Here is a 17,122-nt window from a genome sequence, read left to right as displayed (position 1 = left end):
GACAGACTACCCAAGTACACACATACAAGCATGTGCAGGTATGTTTAAGAGTGACTATATTTAGGGAGCATATGGTGACACAGTGACGAGATTTCATCTGCCTGCATCAGGGAAAGATCCATTACTCCTAAGAGGCAAAGTCAGAAAGGATTTAGGCAGTTTAGGCAAACTGTTACTGATACAATGCATTATACCATCCATGTCATATCATCACATGTTCCATTCTAGCACATTTTCAGGGGATTCTCAGAACTTCTGTGAAGACTAGCCCTATACCCTCTAGCTTAACTTAATTAACATCTCTCTAATTTTAAAAGCAGCTAGAACTTTAATTTCGCATTTCAAATTTGAGATGTCTTACAAGGGCCTGTAGATTTTCTGAAAATCAGGCTGGTCTGCAGCATCTTGTGTGGGACAAATTTAAATTAATATTCAAATTTTGAGGCAGCATGAAAAAACCAACAGTAATTCTGAAAATCCAGGTCTAGAAATGTAACTGTGCAAGATTCAAAAGGAATAAAAAATACACAATATTGTAACAGTTAAATGAACACATAAACAATATTCTTAATCTCAAAAAATAATCTGGAAGAGCATCTCTCAATCTCAAAGTATCAGCATTTCAAAATGAGATGTTTTGCAGCTTTGAGGACTGAAGAGTAACATTGAGCAAATGGTAAAACTGAATACCTTCTTCCCTATGGACAGACAGCTCCTTGTTCCAACTCCTAGATAAGTAAAAAATTTTTAAGGATATACCATTACAATTGGATAGAATTAGTGTTTGGTCTACGTTACTGGGGGCATGGGAGAATAAGCTACAAAGAGAAGACAGAAACATTGCTTTGCAAAAATCATTTAAAAAAAAGCTGCTAGATCAAACAGAATGGTTTGTAAGGTTAGAATAAGTCTTGGAGAAACAGATTAGAATAAATGTCAGAACAGGGCTTGAAGCAAATGATACCGACACATTAGATAATATACGTATTTAGCATACATCTGACAGTCACATGAAACACACACTTCCAGTGACCAGAGGGTTAAGATTATCTTTCTTTTTTAGATCAAGTGGAGCCCTCTGACTTTGAAATGTTTACCAGACGCTGGGAATTAAAACAGTTTTTCTCATCCCTGCAAGTGCCCAATCCAAAGCCCACTGAGGAATATGGAATTTTCTGTGTCGACTTCACTATGCTTTGCACTACAGCCTGTTGGAGAGAATTGGGATCTCTGCCAAAGGATACCTCAAGGGAAAAGAGCCTGCTGCATCCACAAGGCAACGGAGCTCTGCAGTGTGACTGCCTTCCTAAATGAACTCTGCTTAGCAGCGATTTTTCTCTTCCATCTTATCACATAACATGAGACTTGTATCTGAGAACACTTAGAGCAACTAGTCCTATGTTCTCTAGGGATGGCAGAGTGTATGCTGAAAAATACTGGAGAGTTAATTCAATTTAGAAAGCACTCTCTTGCAAAGAAATAACTCTGGCCAGCATTTACAACTGCTTTCTGACAGTATAGGATAACACACAGAGTGCAAGGGCACTGTAAGTGCGTGCCACTGTCCTTTTTTATCACACAGACTCTCACAAGATTTGAATCAGACTTTCCTGGGGGTGATGCATTAGAATAAATGTCAGACTAAAACTAAGAGCGAGTGATGCTTTTCTCCTCCTGTGGAATAGGCATACACTGCATTCCTCCAACTTCCTTTCTATTCAATACATTCACCGACCCTGGCCACTGTCATCTATCCCTTAATCCTGTATTTTGCTGTGAGAAAACCAAAGTCTGAATTAGCTTGTTTATTAATTAAGTAGTATTAAAAAAAAACAAACAACAAAGCACTCTGGGGAAGCCAGAGGCTAAGATCAGCCACCTGCAAAGCCCCAGAAAACCTGAAACCAAGTTTCTTCTGTGAAATCGCTTGTTTCTATTTCATGAGCCTTTTTTCAGGAGTTAAGAGCAGTGAGCACACACTATTATTTTTTGTAAGAGAGAAATGATCCCTAGCTCCCTACAATTAACATTCACAAAGCATCAAGTCTGGTCACGGGGTTAAACATGCTAACTAAACAACAACTTTCTTCTACGAGTATAACCTAAAGCAGCTAGGCAGCCTTCTATGAGGTCCTGTACAAAGCGTGCTCTCCAAGACGTGCTCCTAGAACAAATTAAGCAGCCTGTTCGATCCTGCTATCCTTGGAGACAAATGGAAAATTTAACTTCATGAGGTGAAAAGCAGAGAAACGGTATAATGGAAATCAAACAGTATCTTTCAGACATTTTACTAACAGTATTATTGAGCAGAGAAGCTATTCTCTGGCGCCTGGGAGACTTCCGTGACACAGAGGGGGGTTCCAGTTACATTCTTTATAATTTGTGGAGTGAAGTTGCAACTTCCATTGGTATTAATATATTTCTGTGTTCCTTTACAGGGTAACATTACTTCCAAGCATGTAACAGTGCCCCATGGACTACATTTTATTGAACAGGGCACAGGCTGTCTCAAGATTCATGCCTCTACACAGCAATTACACATCTGTGCTGATTATACAGGATCAACACAGAAGAAAGGAGTTACTCCACTTAATCCGCAAAAACATGAACTACTGAGATGTATTGCTTAAAGAGTCATCACCTGATTAACGGGCACCTTGCAAACTAAAGCTAGTAACTTACATTTGCAATATTCCTATGGTAACTGTGCCTGCACAGTCAGCTGGGAAACCAAGCTCTGGCTTCCCATAGTAATCAAGTCATGAAGTTGTAGTAATAAAGCTATTTTTCCTCAAAGAGATTACTTCTGTTTGATCTGAAATGAAGTCCCAGCACCTAACAGGATCTTTTAGAGTTCTTTCACTAACTGGTGATGCAGCAGAGCGTGGTTTCTGAGTTACAAACGATCCTGTTACTATCCTGCTGGTTAAGCTATGCCAAGCAAACTAGCATACTTACTGGGTCAGATGCGTGAGAATAACTCACGTTAAAGTTCTACACACTTATTGTGCATCTCTCATGACGTTTTATAAAAGATATGGAGGCAAGAAAAGAACATGTATTTGGGATGAGTTAAGCATGTTTTGGCAAGAGCAGCATTTTTGTGAGCTTTTGTATTAATATTAATCTCCCAGCCTCCCTTGAGTGCCAGCATAGCCCACACTGATTTAGAACTTCATTTTGTAGCAGGTCTCCTGTTGGTAGAGTCTGGTTTGAGGCAAACATTGTTTAGTACAAGGGATCCTCTTCAGAAATATCCCACGCATGTTCGAAAATGCTTTGCAATTTCCATGTGGGAATAAAATTACAGATTAATTTTGTTTTTGTATAGATGGACAATGGATATTTATTTGGTTGCAGTCCCATATGTAATCAAAATTATGGAAGAGCTTTCTTTCAAACTAAGAGCTTAGGTTGGCTGTGGAAGAGGAGCAAGCAGATTTTTAAAGTGATCGAGTGCATCTGTAGCATTCTTTGTTCTCTTCCCCACTTCTGTCCCCCTCTTGCTCTGCATCTCAGGTCTCAAAGTACTTGTAAATCTGGGCGACGTACTGCATCACACTCTGCCAGTCTGGCCGGTCTGTGTACATCATCTCACTGAGTTCCTGCATAGGACAGACACATCATCAAAACTTAGTCAAGCACCACCACTGGGAACATCCACTGGGTCCTCTGAGTAGCTGTGGCTATTGAACACTACTTCTGCTTCCATTCCAGAGCTCCTTAAAGCCACATACAGAATAAAAGTCCATGGGAATGATCTACTGGCCTAGTGCAATTCTGAAACTCGTTAACAAACTAGTTAAACAGCCATATGCTTTTTACATTCTGAAAAGATCTCTTTCATCTGCAATCAAAGATCAATTTTCTACATAACTTCATGTAAATTGCTGCTTCTTCGCATGTCTTTGGTTTTGTATTTAGCTCATGAACCCCGTAATATTTTTTTCCTTCATATTAAACTTATCTCTTCCTTGTCATCGTATTGTTGATCTTAGAAAAGGCTTTTTAAACAGTTTAACAAACAAATTATCCTTCTGTTTCTTAAAACACTAAAACAAAAGGAAAGAAAATGGTCTAACAGGCAAGTCTGCCCATGAAAACAGGAATCATCTGGAATCTGTTTCCAAGAGGAGGACATAATCAATACTCTCATTTCAATTCTAGATGACTTCCAGAAGTTCCTTCAAATTATATTAATTCTATGATTCTACAAATTCTTTCTGGAAGTTCTCCTAACACTATGAACTTTCAGAGATGGTGGTACAGTCTTCCCTAGCACTATGTGAATATTTTCAGTGCAAGCTGACTGACTAGCCACATGGCAACAAAAGCTTTGGAACAGTGCATGCAGCAAGTCTTCCCTTGCTAAAAGAAGATTACTCACCAGGCTGGGTTTGATGCCTACACTTTCAGCAGCTTGAAATGCTAACAGCAGATTTCTCTTCTGTAAAAATAAAAGTTCAAAAGGATTTTCATCAGAGTATGATTCCTGAACCCTACCTTGCATCTGGTTAATCGTAAGTTTAAATGAGCAGATATATTTGAAAATTGAAAACCACTAGATTCAACAAACACATTTTTGCATTAGTAAGGTATACTCACAAACAAGTTCTTTGTCTTTGAATAGCTCATCTACTTTTGCCCAAGCTACAGCCCTCTGTTTTTGACAAATAGGGTCTTGTGGAACTGATTACAGCTGGGCAAAAAAAACCACTGAGGTTCTGTCTTTATTATGAGTGAGAGGTTTCTGAAGAGGTGTGAACTAATACAAGGCAATCCTGTATATAGTATAATTCTTATTGTAATAGACACTAGCTGTCTGAAGTAAATCCAGTAATTCCAGGTTCTTCCCCTTTGTGAGGGTCTTAATAACATATTTGGAGCGTGCTGACATGGTCTAACTTTTAGATACATTGCTGTCCAAGTAGCTCAATGAATGTCTGCCTACTGATACAGCACCTTTGATGTGTGCTGCTAACTCAAGAGTCCACAAATGCTGTAGCCTTTCAAAAGGGATGCTGTCTTCATGTTTATCAGCAGCACTCACTGGCTTCAGGCAACTTGTCACTAACTCTTTATCCAGTAGTCCCTGCATTTCTCTCTGGGAGCTCGCTAGTGGTTTCCTTACCCTTTTCATCCAGTCTGTTTGCTTTCTAAGTTCTCAACTGACACTTGTCTCTTACTGTTGCCCCCATCTGCTTATTTTGTATCAATCAAGACCAAGATCTTGCAATGCTGTGTCTCCACCACTTATCCATCAAAATGGATAATGTTCACTGTGGATTCTGCAAATGATGTAGGAGCAGGTACAATAAATCTTACCTTATCCTGGCTGTTGAGCTCCTGGTAAGGAATATGTGCAGGCAAATACGTGTGCAGGAGAGCGCAGAAGGCCAGACCATCACTCCAGCTGCTGCTGAAGTTGGTAATATCAATATTCTGTAAGAGAAAACATGAACCATCCCTGAACAGTGATACACAACAACAACAAAAAAAATCTCCAAACAATAGTTTTTATGCAGTCATGAAACAAAAACTCAGAGTATTAAAGGAACATAGGTTTATATTTTCCATTCTCCCCTTCTTTTTCATGTCAAGTAGAAAAATACCAAGTAGGATGGCAAGTTTCAAAGTCCTGGATAAGGGATTATTAAGGAGTTAAATGTTTTTCACACCAGGCCCCAAACAGAGAGACTCTCTCCAATGCTTTCTAGAAGGTGAGAAATACCATGTGCAGCACATGCTGCACCTGCAATTTTCCTGTGCTGGCAAGAGGAAGGACTTTATCTGGTCCCTTTCAATTACGGAATGGCAGAAATATGATTTCTCCAGCACCTTCAACAGAAGTTATTGATATATTAAAATGGTGTTTTGTAATTGATTTCACACTTCCTTGTCTCAGGATGTGTAACAAAGGGATGGATTTGTAGAACGATGAGGCAGTGTAATCAGTGTATTTGACCACTGTTATCTTTCTGATATTACACAGCAGATACATGCTTTAATGAGAATGTGGAATTAACAGTTATGACTTGATTCAGCACCTTATCAAAAGTGGTATCAAATTGATGAAACACTAACATAGCCCTCAAGCCCTAAATAAAGAATGTGCTTACTTGTATGCGAGAGGGAGGCTCAAACTTGGCAACAGCAACAGCTGAATGGGCAGCTTGCCAAAAGCTGGGCAGATGTGCCCAGTTTGCAGTCATTTGCATGAATGTATGTCTGCATTCTCATATTCTTTATCAGTGCAGCATCTTTCATCTGCACATCACAGAGCACTTAACAAAAGGCAGATAAAGAATGGGAAGTCTAAGATACAGAATTTAATCATCTACCCTAATTCGCAAAAGGAGCCATAAGTAGTTGAGGAGAGAACAGAGGTTTGCTGATGCTCACTCTCCTGCTACCATAGTCACTGACAAATAAATGTGGCCGCGTCACTGGTAACAAGTACAATACCAGATCCTTAGGGAACAGAAACAAACAGAAACCTTTAAATCTTGTCTTCACACATTTCCTAACATGACAACAAGGCTGAGTTTGCTCAAGAAAGCAATGTTTCGGGGGACATGGATGTATTAATAAACACCCAAATGAAACCCCAGAGCTGAGCTAGAAAAATCTCTGACTTGTCTGTAGCAACACTCCCCCCATTGCCAGCTCCAACAGGAGGGCAGTGAAAAGGAAACATTTTGAAAGAAATAGTGTAATATGGTTGCAAGTTTAAATGGTCAAAAAACATCTTCCTTCCCCTTGTTGCTAGATGGTGGGATTCTTCGTTGCTAGTCACATAACCTATTACAAGGGTGCACTCAGATGCACAAAGGAAACCCAGTTTCCCTACTCATGACAACTGAAGTCCAGAACGTGTTATGTTCAACAAGTGGATTAGAGTGATTACAGAAACTGTTAATTTAAAATCAGCCCATCGGTAAGGAACTCCTTTAAAATACAAAGATTACTGGGGGTACAGAGTGCGCTCAGGGTTCTTTCACAGGGCTTCTCTTGCAAGGCACAGCTGTAGTTAAACATATGCTTGTGGCCCAGTTCTGATCCTGTGAACAAGGTGACCTTTCTAATGCTCTTGTTTGCACTGACTGGCCATACCAGCACACTAAGGAATTCTCATGGCCAAGTTTTGCTGCTGTAGTTCCAAATACCAGCTAAAAACAAAACAGTCAACTAAGTGATATTGCTTAGAAAAGTAACAGCTGCTGGAGCATGGAAGGCTCCAGGACACGATGCTACTGCACCGTCTCTCACCCTACAGCAGGTGTGGAGCTACCCTCAAATCATTCTCGCCAGCCACAGCTTCCTGTGTGCTGAACTTCAACTCAGACTCTCCGCCACTTCATTTTCTTTACTGAGCTATTTTCCGGTTTCTTTCAAGGTTCCCCAAAAGACAAAGCTTTTACTGCATCTCTCATACAAAAGCTAATGCAGACGCACTAAAACCCAGACAGGAAGTATTTTAGCATATGCTCTTCACTTACGATGCCTCACTGATTAGTTGTCCAACCTGGACTTTGTCCAGTCAGTCAGGATTTCAGATTAGCAATAAATGTCCATAACCAAACATGACTCAAATTGGAGCAGTACAGAATATTTCAGGCTAAAATACTCTGGCTGTAATAAATCTACAGATCTAATGGGCTCAGAAAGCAGGTATTCAGCAGCAGACATTACTGCACTGCACCAGCCACCACATTTTATTTTGCTCTATTAACATCTGTCAATGGAGATAAAAGAAATGCAACAGAGTGGCTGAATACCATCACAAGAAAAAAAAATATTTTGCTCTGAAAGCTGTCTTGGCTTTGCCTAATCCATAAAGTCGCACCATGGAAGTCCAACTTTGTGTTATGGAATTGGCTGAAGCTGGATTACTCTGCTTTCTTGATGTTTCAGACAAACAAGTTACTATTTATCCATCTGCAGTTAGCGGGAAAGGACTGACTGCCAAATTACAGAAGTGTTTTTACTGAGGCCAATATATTTTATCAGCAAATAGCCTACCATTGAATGCCAATATTCTCATTTTATATTGTATGATAGAAACGGAAAATGGAGGTCGTCCCCCTCCCTGCCAGAGGCCATGGAAACAGGAACAAACAAAGCTTTAGTTAAGCAACAGGACTAGACAAAAAGGCAAGTCATTTTTGTGTGGGAACATTATATCCTATCCTCATTTTCATGATGCTATTATGAGAGACACATGAGATAGAAAACTGTTCCTTCCTACAGTATTTCACCAGCCCAGCATCAGTTTGATAAATTTACTCATCTTTGTAGTTTTAACTATACCTAAAACTCTTCCCCTCCTCCCATCTAGCAATACCTAGAGATAAGAAGTGCTAATGTCTACAATAAAATCAGAACTAGGTCCAAAAATCCTCACATCTCCAACAGCATTGTCCAGCCAGTCATCTTCAGTAATTCTTGGATCCAAGACTTACAAACAAGCAAAAATTCAAGGATAGGGTTCTGCTGACAATATTTAAACCACAGATTAAATCTACTGCAAAGTGGTATGTCATGATCAACAGAGAAAATGATCTCAAATCTGAATTTTTGTCCTACACGCAAACCCAAAATGACTGTTTGAAGGTTCAGCTCAACTGTCCAGTTAATAGTACAACAACAAACACTTAGACATACTCAAAACCACTTAGTTGCCATTTTCACATCCAACAAGCATCAGTGAATTGTGGTTTTTTTCCTCTAAACAAATGCATTTCCATTTCATACATGGTATAAACCCCTCTCTGGCATTTCATCTTGGATTCTCTGTTAATTACTTTTGAATTTGGGATATAAGGACATGGTAAATGAAAAGTGATCTTCTGTGTTTTGCTACACTGCAGCTTTATTTGTAATACCTCCCCACTATACCACACCAGGAGGAATTAAGTCAAAATAGAGGCATTCTGATTTCTTGGAAGATCTCTGGCTCCGCTGAAGCCAGGAAAAAAAAAAAAAAGAAAAACAATTTAGGGTATGAACACCTTGGAAACTATTCACTTCTTATGATTATTTTGGCAGTGGAACCTGTCTCAGTCTTTCTGCCACACCTCTCTATTCCTCAACACACAGTCCGTGAATATGTGGGAGCTATTTGCGTACGTGCTGGTTGTTAATGTACACTTCCAAACTGCAGGATGGAGAGTTTGGTGATTTCTCTGTCTCCCAGTGTGCTTACAGCAGAACTCCCACCCCAGGCTCTGAAAAACTGCATGTGGCTTCTCATGAGAGACCTAGAAGTTAACCTATACAGGATGGCAACCTTTAGGAGGAAGATGCACCATCAGAGTGTAAGCAGAATGAATGTAGGGAGAAATATGAAAATGGAATAGGGACTGCAGATCATGGAATAGGGACTGCAGATCAAACAGAGTTGTAGTGCTCATTAGGCAGGGTGAAAAATTTGCCATCTTATGGTCACAGTATGTCTCATGGTCACTATTACCCCCATGTCTATCTTTAGCATGCCATGAGTAGATCTACGCTGCTAAAGACATCTGCATCACAGATTAACCCCTGGCCCATGGGTCAAGGGGTGCCAAGTAGCTTAGGCCTGCAGCGCTCAGGGTTACTCCCTTCCTTTGGAGAAGATGTATCATATCCATATTACGCAGCACTTGACCTGGGTCTTCCATGGTGCTGCTAAGAAAATAATTGGGGAGGTGGGGGTGGTGTAGTTGAAAATCTTGAAAGAATATGAAAGTCAGGCAAGAAGAGGGGTGTTACTATAGCATGATGACATAACCATCTTTACATACCCTGTGCGGAATGGCCAAAAGGAGCATGGAAAGATGTGAGGATACAAAGTTTGCTGGGATAGCAGTGGAGTACTGTGTAGAGCACAGAGGTGTCCAGACTAAACTACTTCCAGTGTAGTTCCCAGGCTTCTTGTCAGCGAAAATAGTTCATTCACTTCAAATGAAAGCTCATGAGTGAACTACTATACATGCACTGGGAATATTAAGAGACTGGGATCTGGAAACACACCGGGGATCGCAGCTATCTGAAAGTACCGAAGTACCCAGTATGGTTCATTTGTATGAATATGAAAGTACCTGACATTAAGCAAAGCAAAAAAAAAAAATCCAGGCAATGTTATTTAGAGAGCAAATGTATTATCTATGATATCAGTGGCAGGCCAAGTCAAAAAAGACACTAAACACCTGCAAGTCATTAACCTTAGCCCCCCACCCCAGGAACAGGACTTTCGCTTGCAGATAACAGAGCACTATGAGAGCCACAGTAAAGACACACAGGGAAATCTGTGTGATCTGTTCTCACTAAAAACAATTTCTTGTTTATCTGAGGAAAAAACAACCACCCCATTAGATTTCACTAGATCTTTGACTCCAACTCTTCAGTAAAAGGCAACAATGACATCATACGCTCTTCATTACAGCCTGAGTATGTTAAAATACTGACACAAGATATTCCCGCTACGCAGATGTTACTGTGTCCATAGCAATGGCTCTCTGAGTCATAATTTTCACTATAAGAACCAGAATTATAAATTATAGACATGAATCAGCTTGAAGCTAGCCTGGAACTCTGTGGAAGAGAGCTTGCAATAAGCATGACCTTAGCATCATTCTTCCCACCCTCCCGCCTTGGCGTACAACATGCCCTCCCGCCTCTCTGAAGTCATTGGTACAGAACGGCACACCAGGAACATGCCAGAGTGGCTAATTATTGAGGTTCAGCCCATACAGAATATAAACTTAAATACTGAAGACAGAACTAGTTAAAATAAATATACTGAATAAACCAAAGGGAATTGCCTTGTTTTTAATAGCAGCTCCCCTTTAACTGGCTCAGCTTTCTGCAATCCTTCCTGCTTATCAGTAACGAGAGACCCACATCTCCTTCACAGACCAAAAGTCTTACAGCTCAGTGTTTTCACGTGGTTATATTTAGACCCAGATGTCTGAACAGGAACGTCCTTTTCATGAGCCTCATCTCTGGAAATCTGAACTCTGACCTTTCTAATGTAAAATCTGATCAAGGTACCTTGAAAGGCAACTTCCAAAGATTACCTACACCCACCGATCTTTAACAATAGCTGCATGACACTGCAAATCTAGTCTGGATTTACTACACCCTAACTGGTTGGGGACACATTAGCGGGCTTCAGCCAAAAAGGTTCTATCAAAGCAAGCATATAAACTTCGAGCTCTGGATAGGCAAGTTCTAAATACTTCCTAAGAAGCAATACAAGTGAAGAAGGGCTCCTTTTAGCATGATTCTAACCTTCTGCGCAAACAAAACACTCCAGTTCATCTAAAATGCTCCAGCAAAGATATGAAACATCTGGGCAATCTACTGGAAATACGGGTGAATTAGAAGTGTGGTCAGGTCCCGTTAACACGGATGAAAGGCATGAATGCCTAAAATTAAAGACTGCCTGGATTCTTCTGTAATTACAGGGTGCACCCAGATGACTTGGAAAATTGCACACAGCTATTTTCAATGGGTAGCTGCAAGTCTAAAGTGATTTGCATATCACATTTAGTCCATCTACTACTAGGAAACTTTCTGAATTCTCTGACAAATCTTTTTCTCTTAAATGGAATACACAATAAAGTAATCCCTCTTGATTTAAAAAAGAAATCCAGAATAACTTGTGGAACAGCAATACTGTTTATTGTATACAGATTAAGCGGCTAGCCAAGATTGGGAAGGAAGCCAAATGACCTTCTATCCTCCAGGCTGTATTAATATCCCTAGTTCAAATGGTTCAGGCAGCTGCAGTCTCTGTAAGAATTGTTTTAACCTTTCTTTGAAACTTTGTGTTTCTGTCCCTATCATCCATATTTCTAATGCTTCTACCAGCCATGTCAGTAAGTCATACATCTTATTGCTGATTACAAGTGTATGAAACAACATAGCTCAGATAACATAAAAGGCTATGTGAAAATGCTGTTAAATTATGTAATTTAACATATTCAGTTATTCAATGTATAACAATTCACAGCACAGTGAAATGAGAAGGAACTGGTGCCAGCTCTTTAAAGGTTATCCTGTCTACTACATTCCTTGTTATAAAGAAACCCCGTTTCCCATCACATTCCTAGGTTCTGTTTGCTCCTTACTCCACTGCTACCACAGGTGTTGCCTTGGGTTTACCGTTTATCATTTACTTCAGTAAGTGTGAATTAATGAGCCTTCTTAGCATAGATAAGACATTAGAAAGAGAGCTAATGACTATATTTTTTGCAAAAGCATCAAATATCAGTTGACTACAGTAGTCACATGGAGCAGGGACATGTAAAAAGAGGAACTTTAACAAGCTTATTGTCATGCATCCTGCGCAAAGATTTTTCAGCTCCCAATTATTTTAGTCTCTCAAAAGCCAGAGATCTGAGAAGATACCAAAAAGTCAGGCATGTCCAATTTTCTTCATTACCTTTCCTAGTTGAGTCAGACTGGCAAGAATAGGTAGCATGATGTTCTCTAAAGTTCTGTGCTCAAAACAAGCTCATCTGACGGGAGTTGTCTCAGAGACATCATTCAGTGTAAATTGTAAAGCCATTCTAAAATGATCTGTGCACTCTTCAAGCTCAGCTCTTTCTGCATGAGGTATTGAGGAGGTCCATGACCTCTACAAGGCAGCTTAGTTCTGGTATTTTGATTACAGAAGAGATGTGGTGCTGCTACAGCTAAAGTTTTCATAAGAATAAAAAATGAAAGTAGTACTAAATGGGAAATATTTAAGGTAGTATGTGATAAAGTAATTATGTGACCTCCCATTTCCTCTGCTTGCAAGGTGAAAACCAGTTACTACTGACACTGAAATCATCACTGTAACTATACATATGAACAACCTCCCTAGTGAGCCAAATAGCATCCATTCACACCCACCATCTAGATCTATTGCTCCCAGCACTGTGTGGACTGGCAAATATTTCGCTATACTTTGTTCACATTTTTTAGGTTTTATTTGCATTTTAATATATACTGACTTAAAAATGAAAACAAATTCCAGTGAACAAGGGTTGAGAGTAGCTGCTGGCGCAGTGCACGTAACACACAGTGAATGTATTTGAACCTTTCCTAGCAAATAATGAGTTGCTTTGAATGCAAATTACCTCATGACAACATTCTCATTACTAGAAGTCACCTACTTCAAAGGTCTCACTAAAGGCTAGTAAAGTAACAGGGAGTTGTACATATTCCTCATTTTGGGTCTTAATTTATCACTTCGCACACCAGCTTCCACTTGAACGAGAGAGAATGTATAATGCTAAGTTCACAGGGAGCTGGCTTTTTCTTACACAAACATCCAGGACCAAATGAGAGCTGGTATAAGCAGAAGCAATTTTATGGACATCTCTGGACCATTTCAGAGATGAGGTAATGATGACAAAAGATATATATGAAGTATGACTGGTACCTCTGTAATTTACACCACTGTCACATTCAGTGAGCAGGCAAAACAAGTGTTAGTTATACCTGGAGAGGCAGAGGTGGATTACACAGCAAGACCAGGAACTAACAAGTTCTCCTCATTGTAGTAATCCCATTAGATATCGACGAATTCTTATTTTTGCTATACATCTCTTTTCTGCTCTTCAGTATAGCTTATACTTGTTACGCTCACCTGCTGAAAGTCAACTCCCTGCTTGCTACACAACTAACACTGCCATCAATTTTCTCATGAACTCTCGTATGACACCACTGCTGAACGGCAGGGAGAAGAAAGAGTGGGCTGTGTTTCTTCATTCCCAAGGCTGCAAGAGGGAAGATGCAGCAGCACAGCTCCAAGGACCACACAGATACTCTGGGGAAGGAGGGAGGGAGAGAGGGGGAGGAACTAGCTCCCCTCTGTGTCCGAGACAGCAGCACAGCTACTTCCTGCCTGGAGCACTGGTGCAGAATTGCTAATGACCACACTGACTGCTCCCACAGCTATTTCTAATTATCTGTATTGAGAGTTCAGAGATTAGCCATGTCCTGGAATTCCTGGGCAGAGGGGTAGGCTGCAGACTGCAGCAGGCTCAACGTAAAGGATGGAAACAACGTGGGGAGAGGTCTCAACAGCAAAGGATATTCATGGAACAGGCAGCAGGCCTCAGCGCTCTCCCGGCTACATTCACGATTTGGAGCTGTTCCAGCTGGTGCCCAATCAATTCAGTGTTTTCACTGATTGTCATTGCATCCAGGCAACACAAGGAAAGCGTCTTGGACTTTGGGATGGATAGAATGTAAATGCTATTTTTAAAATTACCCAGCAGGATAGAAAGTTACGCATGAGAGAGCTGCATGGGTGTTTCTTTTATCCCTCCAATCAAGAGACTTGTACTTGTTTACAGGATAAAGCCCCTTATGGAAAAAAAGGTAGAGCTTGGCTCAAGTTATTTGGCTACACTGGAGAAGCACGTTTATGCATTGGCATCACTGTGAAGGGGGTTTGCACATTGGTAATCAACCTGATTATTCCCAACATGCCATGATTTGGCTGCTGCATTTATTTTCCAGACCCAACCCTGGGTCATACAGAGAAACTCCATGTACACATTCAGCTATAAGTGTTTTTATTTAGAAAAAAGAAAACATTTAGTCTGGAAAAAAATTGGGAAGATCTTGAAATTTTAAGCCTGTATTTTCATTAATTGAACACTCTCAAAATTGCCCTTTTCATCAGAGCATCTTTCCAAATATTACTGAAACTCATCATCATCCAATGATATGATATGATACGATGATCTGTATTTTAACAGCTAGGGAAATCAAGGCAATGGTTTTATGCAAGTCTGCTAAAGTCACAAAGACGGTCCAAAGCAGACTTGGGAGCAAAATTCCTGGCCAACTTATTGTCAATTTTTATTTAAACACAGGATAATCCCTCCTATCTCAACAGCTATTACCAAGACTCCCTTCAACTTTTGCATAGATAGAAAAAGTCTCTCTGAAGTCAACATCCTCCTCTTCAGCAAAAATCAGAGAAACACAAAGAGAGCCAAGAATGTCACCCATTTCTCAGAAACTCACAGAATATACTAACAACTTCCTGGAAAAAACCCATTGCACATATGTCCTACTTCTAAATGTCAAAATGCTACAAGTACTGTGGATGCCGAGCTCTTAGTAAGCATGTGCACCCTCTCATAACAGAAGGGATATGCTAGCATATGGTACTTTAGGGTAAGTGTCATCGTTCGCCAGAAAAGGACTTTGTTGCATTAATGGTATTGGTAAATATTAAGACAGACAGCTTTTTCCGGCTTACTCAGCAGGCTGTGGCCATAAGACTCTCATCTCAGGCACACAGGTTAGTATAGCAGAAGGGACATCTTCCCAGTCCTCCCCAGAAGAGAGAGACTCTGCCATGAATGCTGCTTAGGATGAATGGATGGCTGACATTTAAATCTGGAGGGGTTTTGTTCAGTGTTTTTCTTCACCCACATCACACAAATTGGGAGTTATTTGTTTTGGTGCTGATCTTCGGCACACAAGATCACAGTACTGTGGCAATCCAGTCTTTCCAAGCGCACATAAACAGTGTGTAACAGCAGATATCTCCTATCCTTGATACTTGAAAGGCCTCACTTGGAAAGGTGGCCAGAAAACCTGTACATCCACTCCTCTGTTACTGCTGAATTACGGAATGCCACAGCTTACATAGTTCTCATGACTAGTTAAATATTTAGACCGAAACCTGGTTAATGTTGCTTGGAAACATACTGAAACAGTTTACGCTACTTGTTGACGCAAACACAAAAAGGTAGAAAAGGGTAAGAGAATCACTCCCGTACCCAAGTGCAGGTACAGAGAAACAACTGGGTTCTTCCTCTGTATTTCTTTAGGACACAGTGCACAGCTGTGCTGGGATTCTCAAGGCTTTAAAACTAAGCTCCATTATATTAGTGTCAAAGGAAGTGTTTGATCAATTGTTTTACAAGCCAAGTCCCAGGAATTGTATTCCGCCCAGGTTCAGAGGTTGAGAGGGTTGATCCTGGTTTTTGTCCCATTCAGCTCTTTGATTCTTTACTAGAACTGCCAGCCTGAGCACCAACCCTGAGGACTGTGGTAGCGTATGCAATATAGTCTCTGTTCACTCTCTGTGGTCCAAGATAGGTGCACAACCGACGTGTAAGTGAGGCAAACTGCTCAGTGAAGACTCAAAAAAAGATTGAGACAGTAGTTGCTTAAGTAGAAAGATAACGTCAACTACCCACGCTAATGACGTACAAAGAAATAACAGACTTCTTGTTTCTAAATATAACCCTTAGTTTCCAGAATAAGGAAGAAACCGCCAAACACAGACATGTTAATGTACAACTGGCCACAAAGGAGCTTTTGGATCCCCTGTAAAGCAGGGGATCCAAACACAATGTGCAGCCCCAGGAATATGCCTGCTTGATGCATCAGCAGTCAAAAAATAGTCATCCTGGCTGGCTGTCCTAGCAGCAGAGAGAGACCACCTCCCTAATGAGAATGCATCGGCCCCATGACCACTTGACCAAAGGGAATACGTTACGTCCTCATCAGCTTATCTGCATTTGTACATCTTTGGGCCACACTTAATCTGTGCTGGATCTCATCCAGCCAGCAAATGAGTCAAAAAAATATGAGAAAAAGCCAGGGATAATATAATGGAATAGGGCTTGAGAACAAAGAGGATGTGGAGGAAATACTGTCTAGTACAAAAAGAAAAGGAATGCAAATTCCTGTGAGAAAAAGAAAGCCACAAATTCATAAACAAAAAGCTAGTATTAGTCTGAGTTTCAACTGAATACAAAAGAGTAAAAAGCTTTATATTATATCCACTGCCAAACCACTAGTCAACCAGTCTCTTGCTGTAGTTACTTGACAAACGGCAAATACTGCAACAGCCTTTATTTTTCTCCCTAAGCTTTTGCATCTTTGCTACATAAAGAATGTAGTACTATACAGAGACTCCAACTCTTACATAGCGTGATACACCAGCTTTATGCTTCTAGTAGTAAAAGCATTCAGAATTACATTAAATGACTTTTAGGTTATGTTCGGAAGCAATTTGTTTCTAATTTCTGTCTCTCAAGGCTGGAATAGCCATAATAGTGGGAATACTTCAGGGTAGGGTTTTTTCTTCTTTTTGAATAGCTGAAGCACTACA

The 17,122-nt window shown here is 40.3% G+C and overlaps 1 protein-coding gene across 1 annotated transcript in view; it reads right to left on the bottom strand.

Annotated features, from left to right (window-relative positions):
* Positions 1–3,485: 3,485 nt before the first annotated feature.
* The window catches only part of SPECC1 (sperm antigen with calponin homology and coiled-coil domains 1), a 73,802-nt gene continuing 60,165 nt past the window's right edge, over positions 3,486–17,122 (bottom strand). The window contains exons 12-14 of the mRNA XM_059829187.1: positions 5,326–5,442; positions 4,388–4,447; positions 3,486–3,605 (exon numbers count right to left, since the gene is read on the bottom strand). Of these exons, the coding sequence (XP_059685170.1) occupies positions 3,516–3,605; positions 4,388–4,447; positions 5,326–5,442 (267 nt within the window). The 3' untranslated portion in view covers positions 3,486–3,515. The remainder of the gene's footprint in view (positions 3,606–4,387; positions 4,448–5,325; positions 5,443–17,122) is intronic.

Source organism: Gavia stellata, chromosome 25, assembly GCF_030936135.1.
Source record: "Gavia stellata isolate bGavSte3 chromosome 25, bGavSte3.hap2, whole genome shotgun sequence".
In the NCBI taxonomy this organism is placed as follows: domain Eukaryota; kingdom Metazoa; phylum Chordata; class Aves; order Gaviiformes; family Gaviidae; genus Gavia; species Gavia stellata.
The sequence above is the reverse complement of the archived record's forward strand: the minus strand, read 5'-3'. Positions and strand labels throughout refer to the sequence as shown.